We start from the raw sequence: 18,890 nt of genomic DNA, 5'->3' as shown, positions 1-18,890 counted from the left end.
ACGTCCCTTCCCACAGAACCTACAAACTTCCCCCTCAACCCAACTCCTCTACAATACTTTTTAAACCACGATTCTGCTGCTCTGATGTCTCTTTTGGACGCTCAGTGACAGATTTTGTTTAATGTGCCTGTGAATATCCTTGGGACATTCTGCAACATTAAACGTGTTTGCTATATTTTTGTTTGAGGACAATATTAACAGTAACGGAATTAAGGTAGACAGACAAATTTAAGAGAAAAAGAAGCCTTAATGTAATCGAATGAAAGGAATGAATGGACGACTTCTATTCCTATGTCCCAATATTCACAACTAACCTCTACATCATGTAGTCACTCTTTAATGATTCTGAGAACACTGTGTTGACCCTGGTGGTAGACTTTCCTCACTGCTGGATGATTTTGAAACTTACAGTGACCTGAGATACTGAAAGTACCATTTTTCATTCTATTCCTTTCCTCTCATTCCTTATTTTTTCTCTTATGAAAGCTGATTTGGCTCAGCATCCCAATTTACTCCGAGACTGATTTTCAGGTCTGTGAGGGTAAAGGGGGAATTAGAAAGTAAAGTTGAGGCTGTTTCTACAGCGGGAAACAAGCCTTGATGTGAGTTCATATTTCAGGCTGCCATAGCTGTAAATATCCCTTCACCAGTTTTTTGTCTTTGGATAGTCTTCTTCACAATGGGCTGAACCCTTGAGGAAACAAGGAAACCTGTAAAGGCAAAATTTTGAAATAAAAACAGGCTATGATTGAAACACTCAGCAGGTCAGGCAGCATCTGTGGAGAGAGAAACAGCATTAACAACTCAGATCTGGAACCCATCATTAGAACCTGAAGGATCCCAGACCTGAAACGTTCAGTCTGTTTCCCTTTCCACAGACATGTCCTGACCTACTGAGTGTTCCCAGAATTTTCTGTTGTTATTAAAACCAGTGACATTGTTGCTAAATTTAGCAAGGACAGAGGAAATATATTTCTAAATTTTTCCCATGCATGACCTTCCTTGTTTTACTACATCAGCTTGAAAAAGTCCATTAGAAGACAATTTAGCTTCCCTTTTCATATCCTAGAACACCACACACCCTGCTTTTTCTTTAGTTTGCTGAATGGAATTTCACTATTCGTAAACTTCCTCTATGTTACTTTGTTCAATGAGGTTTCACAAAATTACTTCTCTATACTTACACTCTGACACCAGTAATGTTTCCATTACACTCTCGGTGACAAAATTAGACTGCTTAAATTTAGGGGCATGAGGTTTTAATTTTATTTACACCACAGTGGTCCATTATAAATAAAGAGGTAACACCGCCTTTGGTGTCACCCACATACTGAGGTCTTGGGTCATGTAATGTGATGGTGTGAGTGTTAATATTTATAGCAGTGAGGGTGAAATTGTGCACTCTTTTCTCCACTTACTGTACAACTGTTCTCTGTGGTTTATAGATTTAACCCAGGTGGGATATCTCAACTGTGGCAGCACACTGAATGACCATCATCAGATCAGTCAGCCATTACAGAGTTCCCTTGATTTTCATATACACTGTCCTCAAAAGAGGATTTTCCACCGTATTTCTCAGACCCAGAGAGTTGAAGGAAAAGCACATATTCTGGTGTACAATCCTTATCTCATCTTCAGGCTCCAGTGTCTCTCTTTAACACAATCCTTCTGTTCTCCCCTTTTACCTGTATTACCAGAGGACTTCTTTCTATGAACATCCTTGTGTGTTGTAATCTCCAAATACAACTCAGTCTTCCTTCTCCATGAATCCACCATAAGGCTCACAATACCATCTTCAGTCTGGTACATCTGCCCAGGGCCTCGTCCTCCCCACCCTTCACTTGCTCCTGTGACCTTCAGCCTTTTAAAACCCAAGATGGCTAACAACTCCATTAGTGGATGGTAGAGATTACCTCTGTGACCAGTAGTTTACAAAATCACAATAGTGATTGCTATTCACTTTGATTAAGTGATTCACTTTGATCAAAGTGAACCACTACACTTTGATTAAGGAATTAGATTAAATTTAGTTACCCGTGAAATAATTTTTAAATATGGTATAATTACAGTTAAAATAAAACGATGATCAGGTTGAGTTCCAGCCCAAGATCAAATCCATCCCTCAGCGGGAGGTAGTGTCTTTTATCCCAAGTACTGAGACAATGATCTTGGCTGGGATAGAGTGGGGACTTCATCTCAGGATTAGGGAAGGGAAGATTAATCAGGGCCCTATTCCTGATTGCCAAATACTGACTGCCGCTTGAGACGATGACGGGATCAGACTTGGCAGTGGTGCCTGCTTCATTGGTTAGCCTACCTAAAGAAGAAAAACTACTGTTTGCTCAATAATGCACAGCATGAGAAGTGGAAAAAGTGTTACTTAATGCACATTTTCTCTGATATCCTGCTGCTCATAATCTTCCATTGTGTAATGCAAAGAGGTAGCATAAACAATAATTGGATAACCTACCTCAATAAGTTCAATGAGGTTGTAAAAATAGTTCTCTTCATCAATTGTTAATTTATTGTCTTGATAAATAACACGATAATGACTGACTTCCTCTTTTGAGCTGACACAAAGCACATAGTCACCAGGATGTCGAATGGACTCTCGCACCAGGAAGAGGCCATCTTCTGTGGGCTGGAGCACCCTCACTGCATCTTCACCACTGATCTTCCCATGGAACCACCTCACAAAGAGTGAAGAACAAACAAGTGTGAGCAAGGAATCCAAGTCTTTTGCCAACTGTATCTTAGGTGCCTTGATGTCATATTTTCCCATGAAACAACTTGAGACTTTTGGCTGCCAAATGAATGCATCTGTTGTTACCAGAGACAGGAATATGGAAAGAGTAGACGGTCCAGGCTTCATAAACCAAAGACAAGGCTGAATGAAAGGATATGAATATGAACACAGAACTGGAGGGTAGAAGAATGAAGTGAAAAACCTTAGAGCAAGAATTGGGACTAATCTATATTCACAGAGCACAGGTGTGTGAGGTAGACAAACCAGCAGCTGATACCGTGTAGAATGAAAATGATTTTGGTGGTGTCTGTATATTAACCTGTAGCTATATTTAAATGTTATTTTAAGATTGGTATGGTTTTATTACCATAAGATCTGAATTATGTGGCTAACTTAGCAATATTTTATGTCATGCTTCAGCTCAATTTAGAAAGTCAACTACCACAATAAAGAGGCTCCAAAAACCAGTAAGTTTATCCTTACTCCACAGTACAGTTGCAAGAATAACTCAATAGGCTGCAATTAAAACAGCCCAGCTAAAATAACTTGACAGTCTGAGGATGTGTGGACTATGAGAAGCTGAGCTGTTCAGAGTATGAAGATTTCATGGTAAGTGTAAATAATGCTGAAGAATCATAAAGTCATAAATCATGGAGAGAACCCATTTGTCCCACTGTGGATGTGCCAGTTCTTTGAAAGACCTACTCAATTCTCCTGCTCTTCCCTGTAACTAAGTTTTATTAAAATTATACCTCTACTTTGAAAGTTATGACTGATTCCATTTCCACCAACCTTTCATGCAGTGCATTCCAGATCATAATAAGTGGCTGACTAAAATATTTTCTCCTTGTCTTCTTTGCCTATGTTTTTTTAAATCAGTGTCCCTGTTTATCAGAGGTTTTATTTCATTAACTGCGAGGGAGGAAGCAGTCTCATTCAAAACATTTCATATAGCTTTGGGTCATTGATTAAAGGACAAGTTCGTGATGAGGAAGCTTCCTTAAAGAACCCATTTGAAATCTAGACAGACTGAAAACAAGAGATCCTCTGTGATAGGCTCTGTCATCCAACCCCTGAGCCAAGCAGAGTCCTCAACCCCAGAGATATTGACCTGTCACTGGAGACAGCTGTTTATTTGAGAGAAGTATTATATATCTTCACTGGGGAGACCTGACTCTGATTAGGGAAATGTTCTCTGGAACATCTCTATTCACTTTGCAAGAATAATCCTCATCTTCTGGCCACCTGTTCTTTAATCCTCCTCCCCACTCTCACTCTGAGGCCTCTGCTCTGGCCTTCTGCACTCTTCCAAGGAAGATCTAGGAAAAGGACCTCTTTTGATTGGCCACATTGCAGCATTCTGGACTCAACACTGAGTTCAATAATTTTAGATTATAACCAGTGTGCCTGGTTTTTTTGTTAAGCCTGCATTGAGGCTGCTTTTGCAATTCCTCTGAACCTGTATAAAGTTTCTTCATGCATCTGATGATCAGCTTTTTTAATTATCTCTTTTTTCCCCTTCACATTATTGATCTTCCCTTTTATTTTCTCCTCTCCTCCCTCTCTCTTTCTGTACTTCACTAAACTCTGTCACAGCTTGTTCTTTTTCCAGTTCTAATGAAAGATTTTCATGCAAAGCTCTGTTTCTCTTCGCTGACTTCTTGTGGCCCCGGCTGAGTAAGCAATAGGAAGTGTCTTGGTGCTCTGTGCTGCCAAGAGGAACATTTCTGGGTAGTGTAACCCAGGCTGTTTGACTATATGACCCTATGACTCTCTGATCATATTACTGTGTGTCTGTACCCAGATGGGGATCCTTCACCCTTGTCTCAGCTTTTTGGATCTAGGTTGAAATTTTGTAAGCCCTAACAGAGACACTCAGTATTAGGAAAGAGAAAATATATTTCCAGTGAATATTCTTTGGGGTGATGGGATATGGGATCTGGGCATTTGATGTGCTCATTCAACAATGGAAAGCCCAGTCAATTTTGAGCCCAGGCCTCATTTCCATTAAATAGTCAAGCTGTTCATAAGACCATAAGACATCGGAGCAGAATTAGGCCATTTGGCCCATTGAGTCTGCTCTGCCATTCGATCATGGCTGATTTATTTTTCTCTCTCAACCCTATTCTCCTGCCTTCTCCCAGTAATCTTTGACACACTTACTAATCAGGAACCTATCAACCTCCACTTTAAATATACCCAATGATTGCCATTTGTGGCAATGAATTCCACAGATTCACCACCCTCTGGCTAATGAAATTTCTCCTCATCTCTTTTCTAAAGGGACATCCTTTTATCCTAAGGCTGTGCACTCTGGTCCTAGACTCTCCCACTACTGGAAACATTCTCTCCACTTCCACTCTATCCAGGCCTTTCAATATTCGGTAGGTTTCAATGAGATCCCCCCTTCAGCAAGTACAGACCCAGAACCATCAAATGCTCCTCAGGTGTTAACCCTTTTATCCCCACGATCATTCTTGTAAACCTCCTCTGGACCCTCTCCAATGCCAGCACATCCTTCCTTAGATATGGGGCCCAAAACTGCTCACGATACTCCAAATGTGGTCTGACTAACGCCTTATAAAGCCTCAGCATTATGTCCTTGCTTTTATATTCTAGAATCCTCGCAATGAATGCTAACATTGCATTTGCCTACGTTACTACCAACTCAACCTGCAAGTTAACCTTTAGGGAATCCTGCGCTAGGACTCCCAAGTCCCTTTGCACCTCTGATTTCTGAATTCCCTCCCCATTTAGAAAATAGTCTACGCCTTTATTCCTTCTACCAAAGTGCATGACCATACACTTCCTTACACTGTATTCCATCTACCATTTCTTTGCCCATTCTCCCAAACTATCCAAGTCCTTCTGCAGACTCCCTGCTTCCTCAGCACTACCTGCCCCTCCACCTATATTTGTATCATCTTCAAACTTGGCCACAGAACCATCAATTCTGTCATCCAGATCATTAACATAAAATACGAAAAGTGGCGGAACCAACACCGACCCCTGCGGAACACCACTAGTCACCAGCAGCCAACTAGAAAAGGCCCCCTTTATTCCACTCTTTGCATTCTGCTAGTCAGCCAATCTTCTATCCATGCTAGTACCTTTCCTGTAATACCATGGGCTCCAATCTTGTTTAGCAGCCTCATGTGCGGCACCTTGTCAAAGGCCTTCTAAAAATCCAAGTATACAACATCCACTGACTCTCCTTTGCCTAGCCTGCCTGTTACTTCCTCAAAGGATTCCAACAGAGTTGTCAGGCAAGATCTCCCCTTAAAGAAACCATGCTGACTTTGGCCTATTTTATCATGTGCTTCCAAGTACCCTGAAACCTCATCCTTAATAATGGACTCTAAAATCTTATCAGCCACTGAAGTCAGGCTAACCGTCCTATAATTTCCTGTCTTTTGCTTCCCTCCCTCCTTAAAGAGTGGAGTAACATTTGCAATTTTCCAGTCCTCTGGAACCATTCCTGACTCTAGTGATTCTTGAAAGATCACTACTAATGCTTCCACAATCTCTTCAGCTACCTCGTTCAGAACCCTGGAGTGTAGTCTGTCTGGTCCAGGTGACTTATCCACCTTCAGACCTTTCAGCTTCCTAAGCACCATCTCCTTAGTAATAGCGACTACACTCACTTCTGGCCCCCGACTCTCTCGAATTTCTGGCATGTTGCTGGTGTCTTCCATAGTGAAGACTGCTGCAAAATACTTATTCAGTTTATCCGTTATTTTTTTGGTCCCTATTACTACTTCTCCAACGTTGTTTTCCAGAGGTCGGATCAGACAGAAGAGAGTCAGTGGATGTTGTTTACTTGGATTTTCAGAAAGCCTTTCAAGAGCGGTCCACTCTTGCCTCTCTTGCCTGCCAGTGCTAACCAGATGCCTCCCACCACTCCGTTGGAGCACATTTGCCTCCACGTCAGAAAGTCACACACTTAAGCACCACTACAAGACGTGCAGATAACCCAGGCTGTACTGAGGGAGTGCTTCTCTAGTGGTGCATGGGATGTGAATCTGTGTCCCTGTTAGTCTTCTCATTGGATGAAGAACGGGACAGTTCTCCTGACGTCCTGGCCAATTTTTAACCCACCATATCCGAGTTAGAAACTGGCAAAGGTACTTACGGCATAAGACTGATGTTGGGGTCGACTCGAATGGCTTCACGCTCACGTAATTTGCTTCTGGATATCAGCCCTTCCTCCTGGGTCTTGTTATTCTTTGCCCGGAACAAACCTTTATTCTGGTTAAAATAAATGGAACACAGTCAGTTAACTAACAAAATTAGACATTGTACATTTAGATCCTTCTCTCCCTTCTATTGTCCACATCCCCTTAAAACTGTTATTATTCCTGTCTTCGGATGTCACTCATACTTTGGTTGGGGTTGAACATTTCGTCCTGTTTGTCCTAAGCTCCCAAGACCCAGAATGGACCCTCCTCCACCTTCCTACATCTTCACAGTTTTGAAATCAGCAATCATGTTGCCTCTTTTTTTAACTTGTTATTTCCCAGTAGCTCCTCACTTTTCCCATCATTTGGCAATTCTTTGGACTGTTTGGGAGAACTGATTGGGATGTGTATATAGGGGAGCCTACTCAGATGAACTGGAGAGTGAATTGGGATATCTCAACAGGGGTGTAAGCGCAGAGCTCTTTCGAATGATTGGGATCTATGAATGGAAGAGTTTATGGGATGAGGAAATGGAAGATTTGATGGGGAATTATGATTGGGAGAGATAATCGACATGCACAGATTGTCTCTGGAATATGCTATCTATTTTGAGAGGCAGGGACTGTAGTTAGGGAAGTGGAAGAGAGAAGGTGTGATAAACCAAGGATCTCCATGAACCATTTTTCTGAGTTGGATCTCTACAAAGCGAAGAGAACACCTTCAAAAGTGCAAAGCATGAAGCAAAAATTTCATTCTCAATATATCCCGGTCAGCACTCTTTACATCCCAAACACCTTCCCAAACCGAATGCAAAGTGTAAGGAAACAATGCAAACTCTCCTGACAAAGGGACATTAACCTTAAGTATTAATTCTGATTCTCTTCCCTCGGATGCTGTTTGAACTGTTGAGTATTTCCAGCATTTTCTATTTTTATTTCAGATTTCCATCACCTGCAATATAGTGCTTTAGTATTGTAGAAGGATGTTCTTAGGTGAACACATACTCACATTAACAACTTCAATAATTGTCAGTATATCTCCTTTGTGAAATGATAGTTCATCTTTCTTGGAGGATTTATGATCACACTTTGCTATACATTGTGTCCCACGATCCCAGCCTTTCTGCAGAAATAAAGAAGGAATTTTAAATAACAGAATTATTAACTGTATTTAAAAGGAAAATGCACAACAGCTCATTCCCATTGCATTGCTGAGAAGCAAACAACCTCTGGGAAGGCCCAACATCAGAGATTAGAACTTCACAATATAAAGCTTAGTGTCATGTGCAGGGAAATCTGTGAATTTGAGCCCAACAGTTGATGATTCCAGCAAGAAAGAGAGTTTAGCTCCTGCAACACGGGGTTGGGGAATGAATCTGTCTAGACTCCTGCTTCCAATTGTTATCCAGTACAAGATACTCACACACATGAAACTGCTGTGATGCTTCCAGGAGCAGCCTAGCCTGGAAACACTCACCAATGAGATTAACACATAAAGAAAACCTGACCAGCTAGAGGCACTTCAGACACTATAATCCCCAGAAGGAACTGACAGTGTTGTCGAGATGCTGCAGTTGTGGGGTGGAGAATGGTGAGAGTAGAAGATGGGGGGGTGGGTTGGGGGGGAGGAGAGAGGGTGGACGGTGAGGATTGGTGGGTGGATGGTTGGGGGAGGATGGTGGGGAGGAGGATGGTGGGGAGAGGATGATGGGGGAAGAGGATGGTGGGGGGAGGATTGTGGGGGAGGATGGTGGGGGGAGGATGGTGAGGGAGGAGGATGGTGGGGGGAGGATGGATGGGGGAGGAGGATGGTGGGGGGAGGATGGTGGGGGAGGAGGATGGTGGGGGGAGGATGGTGAGGGAGGAGGATGGTGGGGGGAGGAGGATGGGGAGGAGGATGGTGGGGGGAGGATTGTGGGGGAGGAGGATGGTGGGGGGAGGATGGTGAGGGAGGAGGATGGTGGGGGGAGGAGGATGGGGGAGGAGGATGGGGGGAGGATTGTGGGGGAGGAGGGTGGTGGGGAGAGGATTGTGGGGGAGGATGGTCGGGGGAGGATGGTGGGGGGAGGATGGTGAGGGAGGAGGATGGTGGGGGGAGGATGGTGGGGGAGGATGGTGAGGGAGGAGGATGGTGGGGGGAGGAGGATGGTGGGGGGAGGATGGTGAGGGAGGAGGATGGTGGGGGAGGAGGATGGTGGGGGGAGGATGGTGAGGGAGGAGGATGGTGGGGGGAGGAGGATGGTGGGGGGAGGAGGATGGGGGGAGGAGGATGGGGGAAGAGGATGGTGGGGGGAGGATGGTGAGGGAGGAGGATGGTGGGGGGAGGAGGATGGTGGGGGGAGGATGGTGGGGGGAGGAGGATGGTGGGGGGAGGATGGTGAGGGAGGAGGATGGTGGGGGGAGGAGGATGGTGGGGGGAGGATGGTGGGGGGAGGAGGATGGTGGGGGGAGGATGGTGGGGGGAGGAGGGGGGGAGGAGGATGGTGGGGGGTGGATGGTGGGGGGAGGAGGGTGGGGGGAGGAGGATGGTGGGGGGAGGAGGATGGTGAGGGAGGAGGATGGCGGGGGGCAGGATGGTGGGGTGAGGAGGATGGCGGGGGGGCAGGATGGTGAGGGAGGAGGATGGCGGGGGGAGGAGGATGGTGGGGTGAGGAGGATGGTGGGGTGAGGAGGATGGCGGGGGGGCAGGATGGTGAGGGAGGAGGATGGCGGGGAGAAATTGGTAAGGATGGATGGTGGGGGTAAACCACTAATGTTTCTGTGACAATTCATCGGAGAGAACATAGAACACAGAACACTACAGCAAAGTACAGGCCCTTTGGCCCACAACGTTGTGCTGACATTTTATCCTGCTCTAAATTCTATGTAACCCTTCCCTCCCACATAGCCCCCCCCCCCCCATTTCTTTATCATTCATGTGAAGTTAAAGAAAAATTGCACAAATTTGTGCTGGACACAAAGTAATATTACAGCATGCCATCCTGTTTTTACCCAACCTTTCATACACATACTTCAGCAATCATTCCGAATGATCCTGCTCAGCTACTTTCACAGGTTCACAGAGACAATCAACAATGAGGATATTGCAGAGTCCTTGAATGCAACTCACCACAGACATCTCAAGCCACCTGTATCCTCATGGACCAGCTCAATGCACTGACAAATGATTTTCCTGAGGGAACAAATGAGAACATAAATCCTATATATGTACATCGATTTATAGCTCATATGTATTAGCTGTCGAGTGAAGCTGTTATCTTAAGGCTGGTGTGTGGCTACTACTTGAGAAACTGTACCATTTTGTGAATTATTGTAACATTGTTCCAGCTCCTGCAATAAACATCTGCATTTCTTTGAAATTTCTGGCCTAAGCGAGTTATGTAATACAGGGGCTCCCGACATAAGGAAAACCAACTTTATGCAAATTCTCCCATAAATTTTTTAAGAGTTTTCAAGATAGTAATAATAATAATAAAATGTTTCATGGTGTTCATTAATGACTCGTTACAGTATATACTCCATTTGTTTAATTATGGGTGGTGTTAGGGTGAATATTCAAGGAAATGAAAGAGTCATAGGAAGCGTATGCAGAGTGATATGATATGGGTGGCTATCAAAAACCGCGTTCCTGACTTATGGATGAATCATCTTATCGACAGTTCTCAGGAACATGGGATCTGCCTGTACTCCAAAATATGGCATAACAAGAATGCAAGACCAATTCAGTGGTGTGGTGAGAGTCTGTACTGCTAGAGTGAGATTTGTGAGTCTATGGTAAAGTGTGGGTAAACAGAAGAGTGAATGCCTCAATAGTAAAGCATAGAGTTGTGTGTGTAGAGGTGAGATGGTAGAAACAGCAGAGATGGGGGAGATCATAAAATTCAGTGGATATGATAGAACTCAGGGGGTGTTTAGCATTTACACTGAAAGATTGGACACCCTCCTCAAAACCTAAAACATTGTAAAAGGTGCAGGCGAAAATGCTGAAGAACAAAATGCAGTGATCCTTGACCATAAAACAGCTGTGAGCATGGATGTTGACATGACATTGGTGAATCTATTGGCACTACACTGATACCCTCTTGATGAAATAATTGTAAAATTAAAGGCTCATTTCAATCCAGTGTCATCTGAAATATGTACAGGTAATTCTGTACAGGTAATCAGATGCCAGAGGAAAAAAGATAGGCAATTAAATGATGAATTAGAGAGACAAGGTAAGATATTCTAATTTTCCACCCTCACAGGACCAAACGTTGAAGGTCAGATTTAGGGAGTGAATTAGCTGAGGAGCAAATACAGGCTAAACGTTTGCTACTCCAGATATTACATTGAAAAGGTGAGTAGGGTTGGCACTGGGATGGAAATGGCTTTGAATAATAATATGGGGATTTTCATTCCTCAATAGTGTCTGCTTCCTCAAAACACAGAGAATCTGGTGAGTCACATGGTGGGAAAATGTAGGTCACATGCTTGCTAAAGGTAGGAGGCCTTGCCATTGATACCAGGGTAACCACGCACCCTCAGTTTGTCCATTCAGCACAGACACCATTGCAGTGAAACACCGATAATCCATCACGCAAGAGACTGTGGTGGGACTGGACTAACAGAGTTTTAGTAAATTTTTTCAGTAAACACAGTAAGTTTAAAGGGAGGGTGGGAAACAGGGTCCTGCTCCAGTTAAAGAGAGCACGGGAACCTGGATCCTGGTGAGTCAGAAAGGAGCACAGGTCCTGGAGCCTTGGTGAATTGGAAGGGAGTGTGGGACCAGGGTTCCAGTTATACAGCAGGGAAACATATCCTCTGGTCCAACTCGCCCATGCCAAACAAAAGTTGTCTTCCTGAGCTAGTCCCTGTGTTTGGCCCATATCCCTCTAAACCTTTTCTGTCCATTTACCTGTCCAAATGTCTTTTAAACATTGTAATTATATTTGTCACATACCAGCAACAAAAGAAACACACCGAGTCATGTATAAGTGTTAAAAATTATTTTATTAATAACTACTTACGATAATAAGAAAAATAAAAGTAAAAATGTTAGAATGTTAGAAGTAAAAATGTTAGATCTTAAACATTAACCCCAAAACTAAACTCGAAGTGTGTGTGTGGCAAATTCCCAAACTCCAAGTCCAGGAATAGTTCTCAAAGTTCAGTTCAGCAAGCCGTAAGGTGAACCGTGAGCAAAGGCTTCTTCAACAACCACCGTTGACTGAAGGCAAAATGTAGAGAGAAAATAGAGAGTAATTACGAAATCCAAATGTTCCACGATGGAACCCATACGACACCTCAATCACTGATGCTCCATTCCTTTGTTCCGAAGTATCTGCCACCCCAAAAGGCACTTGAATCATGGCCGTTCACACTAATACCTGTTTCCCACTACAGGTTAACAACAAAGTGGACTCCACTACTTTGTTCTGAAGTATCTGCCACCCCGAAAGGCATCTGAGACGTGGCCATCCACACAAATACCTGTTTCCCACTACAGGTTAATGACAAAGTGGACTTCACCAGATTATTCCAAAAATCCATACATGGATTGTCGTGACAGACACAGATATTGTTTTTCATCCATCGATAGAGACTAGCAGGCTGGTGTCTCTCTCTCTCTTCTCCTCTGACTGACTCTGACTGTCTGCTCCACCAACGTCATAACACACACACACACACACACACACACACACACACACACACACACACTACTCTATCTTAAAGGGACATTCACCAATAGTACCCTAGCCCGTAACACACCTGCCTCCACAATTTCCTCTGGCAGCTCATTCCATACACCCACCATACTCTGTGTGAAAAAGTTGCCCCTCAGGTCCCCTTTAAATCTTACCCCTCCCACCTCACCTTAAACCTATGCCCTCTAGTTTTAGAATCCCCTATTCTGGGAAAAAGTCTGTGACCATTCACTTTATCTATGCCCCTCAATGATTTTATATACCTCCATAAGGTCACCTCTCAGCCTCCTATGCTCCAGGGTAAAAAGTCCCAGGTGATCCAGCCTCTCCTTGTAACTCAAGACCTCCAGTCCCAGTAACATCCTTGTGAATCCTTCCTTTGCCCTTTCCAGCTTAATGATATCCTTCCTATAGCTGGGTGACCAGGACTATACACAATACTACAAATGTGGTCTCAGCAACGACTTGTACAGTTGTAACATGATGTCCCAACTCTTGTATTCAGTGCCCTGACTGATGAAGGCAAGTATGCCAAATGCCTTCTTTGCCACCCTGTCTCCCTGTATCCCCACTTTCAGGGAACTTTCTTTCTTTCTTTCTTCTTTCTTCGACAACACTCTCCAGACCCTGTCAAGTCCTACTCTGCTTTAAATTAACAAAATGCCACGCCTCGCATTTGTCCAGATTAAATTCCATCTGCCATTCTTTGGCCCACTTCCCCAATTGATCCAGATCCCATTGCACTCTTAGACACCTTCTTCACTGTCCACTACATCACCAGTTTTGGTGTCAACTGTAAACTTACTAATCACATTAACAATATTCTCAACCAAACAGTTAATACTGATGACAAACAACAGAGGAACTATCAACGATCTCCGCGGCACACTACTGGTCACAAACCTCTAATTGGGAAAGCAACCCTCCACTACCACTCTCTGACTCCCTCCACCAAGCCAATTTTACATTCAGTGAGTTGGAGGGAGCACAGCAGATATCACCTGGTGAGCCAGATGCCGAACCATCTGGAATCCTGAATAGTTCGGTTGCAGTATTGGAGTTTTACTATGAAACGCTTTGCATAACTTTGAAAACACGAACGTAATGCAACCAATATTGAAAGCTACAGAGTCTCTCAGGCAGGGAAACAAATATACAGACTAAAGCAGAGGGGAGCTTCAAACACAGGGAACTAAATGAAGACATGAAAGAGTGCATGCTAGGTGGTACTTGGACTCCAAGAGGTGACAGGAGAGAAGACCACAGTGAATTTAAAACAATCATTGTAATTAGTAGCTGGAATGTCAATGCTGCAGAAGATCCCTCAGTAATGGGGCAAGGCAGGCACAACTTTAGCCACACCACTGCTGTACTGTGCATGCCCTCAGGAGAACACCAGGAGAGGTCAGTTGTAGTTTTGCTCAGAGGGAGATTGATCAGCCAATAATCGTGGTGGCTACACCTGGAAATCAACAGCACCAGGTGTGGACTGGATTGGAAGCATATCCCTGTGCAAAGAAGGGCAAACAGACAGATCTCTTTTCCCTCTGAAATCACTCAGTCTGCCCTGATCCTCACAGTGAAATAGAGGTGAGAGATACACATCCCAGTAAAACAATGGTGCAAAATGAGGGGGAAAGTGCCTGAGAGGATTGAAAGCAAAAACTCAAGTCCGCAGTAGGAGGGAGAGAGGCTGTGGGAATGGTGCAGAGTTGGGGGAAAGCACTGCAGGGGCAGCTGAAGGAGACATCACACAGGCCACCACAGAACCTGAAGGAGAGCATTCAAAGCTGTGGGGATCACTGTGTGGAGAGCCCTGATATTCAAAATCATTGATTGTGATGACTATCAGGAGCCAATTTCTTTTAATATTTCTTACGACTGAGGAGACCATTTCGCCCATTGTGTCTAAGGTGGCTCACACATCATGTCCATCACTTCCACTGTCCCACTTGTTTCTCTGCAGCCTAATCTCGCTCACATGTCCAGCCTAACTCTACGGCCATCCGCCTACACTGGGGGTAATTTACAGCAACCTGCCGACCAGCAAGTCTGTAGGATGTGGGAGGAAACCGGAGCACCCGGAGGAAACCCATGTGGTCGCAGGGAGAATGTGCAAACTCTGCACACGTCAGGTCGCTGGAGCAATGGGGCTGCTTAAAGAGATGACTTCCCAAAGACAAGAACAGATGGCCGCCTCTTCCTGAGGCTCGTTGGGGGTCTGACCAAAGAGAAAAGGTCCAAGGATTTAAAGAAAAGAATGAGAACCTCCTTTAGGAACAAAGGCTTTGCAATCAGTCATGCAGCAATGGAGTCTGAGGGAAGGTCTGACACCCACGAGCAACTGGGAAAGGCACTCGGGTTTATTGGTGGCAGAATACTAGGACATACAGTCAAGGTGATCATGACTCCAACTAAAGAGATCCAAGAATGGGAGTATGGACGCATAAGGGGTCGAAATAAGAAGAAAGTCTACCTACGGACCATGAAGGGAACAGTGATCTTCTTTTATTCAATAGATGGAACTATTTACCGAGTTTTCAGAATGGTATTTCTAGGAGAAATTGACATGGAAGCTGTCTAGTTTGGAGAGACGGAATGAGGGTGACAATCGGCATGGGGTTTGTTATTTCAGTCAGTCTGGAACACAAGAACATATGAAGACAGGGGGAGGAGTAGGCCAATCGGCCCCTCAATCCTGCCCTACTGTTCAATATGATTGTGGTTGATCTGCCCCAGACCTCATCTCCGCTTCTGTACGGGTTCCCCACAACCTTCATGTCCTTGAAGCAGCACATTAAAGGCCTAGCACTGCCAAGGGAGTTGAGTTAAGTGTGGTTGTGCAGCGAGCTTAAAATGAGGCCAGAGTAAACTTCAGAATTCAAATAAAGTATCTGTCTCTAAAGATGTGGAGAGTTCGGCAGGATGTCTGTCTGATCTTGGAAGTCTTATAGATTGGGTAACCAGTTATAAGTGAACAAGACAGATTGCAGAAAGAATGTTCAATATTATGGAAACAGCATCACCAGTTTAAAAAGACAGAGGCTGAAATTCCACAAATGTGGTCTGCTCAGTAGACAGTACCTTGAGCATGCAATACTGGCTTCAAGGCACTCTGGTGAGATAGAGATCAAGGGAAATGTTTCTAAAGGGAAGAACAGACAGAGTACATATGCTAAAACAAAGGAAAAGTACTGAAGAGGAGCAGCACACAAACAGGATGGTCTTATGATGAGAGCACAGATTGGGGTATAGAAATGAAGGCCACAATCCAGAAAGGAACACATTGAGGGTGTAAGTTTTGCCAAAAGTGTCCAACAAGTAAGTGTGTCTACCAGGATGTCAGTGAATATGAAACCGACTAGGATTAGACACATAAGTTGCAGAAGATTCTGAGGGAATGGCCCCTGTAGAGCAGGAGCCAAGCCACAGTAAGGTGGAATATCATGAGAGCATCTGGGAAGATGATCCAGAGTAGTGGGGGAGGTGCAGGACACATCTGCACTCTAGAGAAAATCTCAGAGGATTAAGAAACCTGTGATATGGTTAGGTTTGTTATTGCATGCAAACATGTACATAAGTTGTGGAACAGAACTAGACTTACAAGTTTACAACTGACGTATGTTGATTTACTAGTGTGAATAAGTCCTTAATGTAAATATGTTCACCTATTGGTACAACGTTCCTTCTCTTTTAAAGGGCAGGTAATGATACATGTATATTAGTTCACTGCTCATGTAGATTGGCAATTCAATGCAACTTCTATTTTAGATTAGGATTGCTACTACATGAAGAAACTGTGCCACATGATTAACTACTGCTGCATTTTAAACACCATGCTTCAGATTCAGTTGAAAGTCAACTGGTTCAATAAGTAGATGTGGTTTCCCTTGCTGGTCCTAACTTAAGTGAATTATGTGATAGTCCACAGGAGAATTACAAGAAGAACCCAAAAACACCACAGTCATGGGAAGATGGAGAATTGATGATCTCAGTATACTTTATACAGAGCCCTCATTCACCAACACTGTCTAGCACTGGACATCTACATTACAAAAAAACTGTTGGCTGGTCTGTTCAGAAGACTTGCCACAGCCAAGAAAGCTCACCAGTGCCTCTACTTCCTCAGAAGGCTAAAAAAATTTGGTATGTCCCCTTTGACACTCACCAACTTTTATCGATGCACCATAGACAGCATGCTATCTGGATGCATCACGGCTTGGTACTGCAACTGCTCTGCCCAGGACCGCAAGAAACTGCAGGGAGCTGTGGACATAGCCCAGCGCATCACGGACACCAGCCTCCCCTCCACGGACTCTGTCCTGACCTCTCACTGCCTTGGTGAAGCAACCAGCATAATCAAAGATCACACCCACCCAGGTCATTCTCTCTTCTCTCCTCTTCCATCAGGCAGAAGATACAGGATCCTGAGGGCACATACTACCAGGCTCAAGGACAGCTTCTATCCTACTGTGATAAGACTATTGAACGGTTCCCTTACATGATGAGGTGGACTCTTGACCTCACAATCTACCTTGTTATGACCTTGCAGCTTATTGCACTGCACTTTCTTTGTAGCTGTGACACTTTATTCTGTACTGTTATTGTTTTTACCTGTACTACCTCAATGCACTCTGTAGTAACTCAATGTATCTGCACTATGTAGTGAATTGACCTGTACGAACGGTATGCAAGACAAGTTTTTCACTGTACCTCAGTACCAGTGACGATAAAAAACCAATACCAATACCAATACCAAAGACTGCAGTTGGTTGAGGACTCCAAGGCCAGGCCACCAGGAGTATCCCATTCTTTCCTGTGAGTAGTACTATGGAACCCTTGACATCCACAAAAGTCTGAAGATAGGAAGCTCCAATCAGTAATGCTCAGGGTATTCATTGGGATTAGGATTAGACCAGCCATTGTGAAGGTTGTAAGCATGTAACCAGTAAATATGTTTTTACGTTACTCTAAGAAGAACTGTTAATGTTGACCAGTCTAGTTTGAACTGCGTGATTTTGTATCCTGCCTTTTCCCCTCACTAACTCTGATTACATTGGACAGGAGGAATTTCAGAGCCAGAAATAATGCAAGGATAGCTACATGCAGATTGTTAAATAAATAAATGGGTGCAATAATATTGATCTAAGAAAATTGTTAATTAAGCACATTGGGAGTTAAGTTGGATCTTGCCTGAAATATAGGCTGGAATCAGAATGCATGATTAACCCCTGCCTATATGACGTGGTGCAGGATACATGTAAAGTTGGTAAACTATCTCATTGCAATGACCATAACATTTATCCAGTGCTAACTGCAGATTTGTGTGCAATACATGGCAGATATCTGTCACCACTCCCTTGGTTCTCCTCAGATAGGGCACATCTGACATAAGTATTGGTGGTGCAGGGCCTCCTGGTCAGAGTCCCTTTTCCCTAATGCTTCCATCTTTCCCTTCCCCCACTACCTTCCCTTCTCACACATCCTACTCTTGCCTCTTCTGGCAGCTGGGCCTGCTTTTTGGACCCTTCCCAATTAATTGGCACACTGGAGGTTCAGCAGAACAGCCACTAAAGCCGCCGTCATTATTCAGATTCAGAGGCGCAAAAGCACTCTGTGTACGAATAGCACATATTACCCCCCCAACCAAATGACTCGAAGCAAGTTTCTCTAAAGTCCCAACCTACAAAGCCGCAAGCCCTACAGGGCCACTTGAAACAGCACAGCTGGGAAAAGAGGATGGATCTTCCTGGATTTTCCCTGCATGAATTAACGCAGAGGTTTTCAACCTGTAGTCCGCGGACCCCTGAGGGCCCACGGGGGGTTGCCAGGGGGTCCACGAGCAAACCAAGAAAAAAATGGAAAAACGACCTGTTACAAAGACATAGCTTACTTGCTTGCTCCAGTTTTCCACTATTCAGAACATTGGCCATATCTATTCTATCTGTTATAGGCGACAATCTTAGAGACTTAGACTGTGTTCCCTTCTGGTAAGCTGCCGCTTAATATTCGATTTGTATAGTCAGAGTAGTCAGTAGTGTTCACTACTCACTACTATTCTGTTGTGCACTGTAGTGTTAGCGAGACTGAATGACGTTGTTGGTGTGTCTTAATATTGCTTACTTACTGTGCATTTATGCCATAGTGACATCACTGTTAAACCAACAGTGCACAAGCATGTAAATTTTAGATTAGTTTTGATAATTTTGTTTATCAGTAATAGTAATTAAACTGTCCAGCGTGTATTGCTGAGTATGGAGAAATTTCTGAAGAGAAAAGC

General features: G+C 44.0%; 1 protein-coding gene across 2 annotated transcripts in view; it reads right to left on the bottom strand.

The window, feature by feature from the left end:
* Positions 1-18,890, bottom strand: part of matk (megakaryocyte-associated tyrosine kinase) — a 75,428-nt gene that overhangs the window by 32,262 nt on the left and 24,276 nt on the right. For both annotated transcript variants that reach the window (XM_052037544.1, XM_052037543.1), the window contains exons 3-6: positions 10,033-10,095; positions 7,933-8,046; positions 6,879-6,994; positions 2,471-2,690 (exon numbers count right to left, since the gene is read on the bottom strand). In XM_052037544.1, coding sequence (XP_051893504.1) covers positions 2,471-2,690; positions 6,879-6,994; positions 7,933-8,046; positions 10,033-10,041 — 459 coding nt within the window. In that variant the 5' untranslated portion in view covers positions 10,042-10,095. The remainder of the gene's footprint in view (positions 1-2,470; positions 2,691-6,878; positions 6,995-7,932; positions 8,047-10,032; positions 10,096-18,890) is intronic.

Source organism: Pristis pectinata, chromosome 24, assembly GCF_009764475.1.
Source record: "Pristis pectinata isolate sPriPec2 chromosome 24, sPriPec2.1.pri, whole genome shotgun sequence".
Classification (NCBI taxonomy): Eukaryota; Metazoa; Chordata; class Chondrichthyes; order Rhinopristiformes; family Pristidae; genus Pristis; species Pristis pectinata.
Note: the sequence above shows the minus strand (reverse complement) of the source record. Positions and strands in the feature narration are given on the sequence as shown.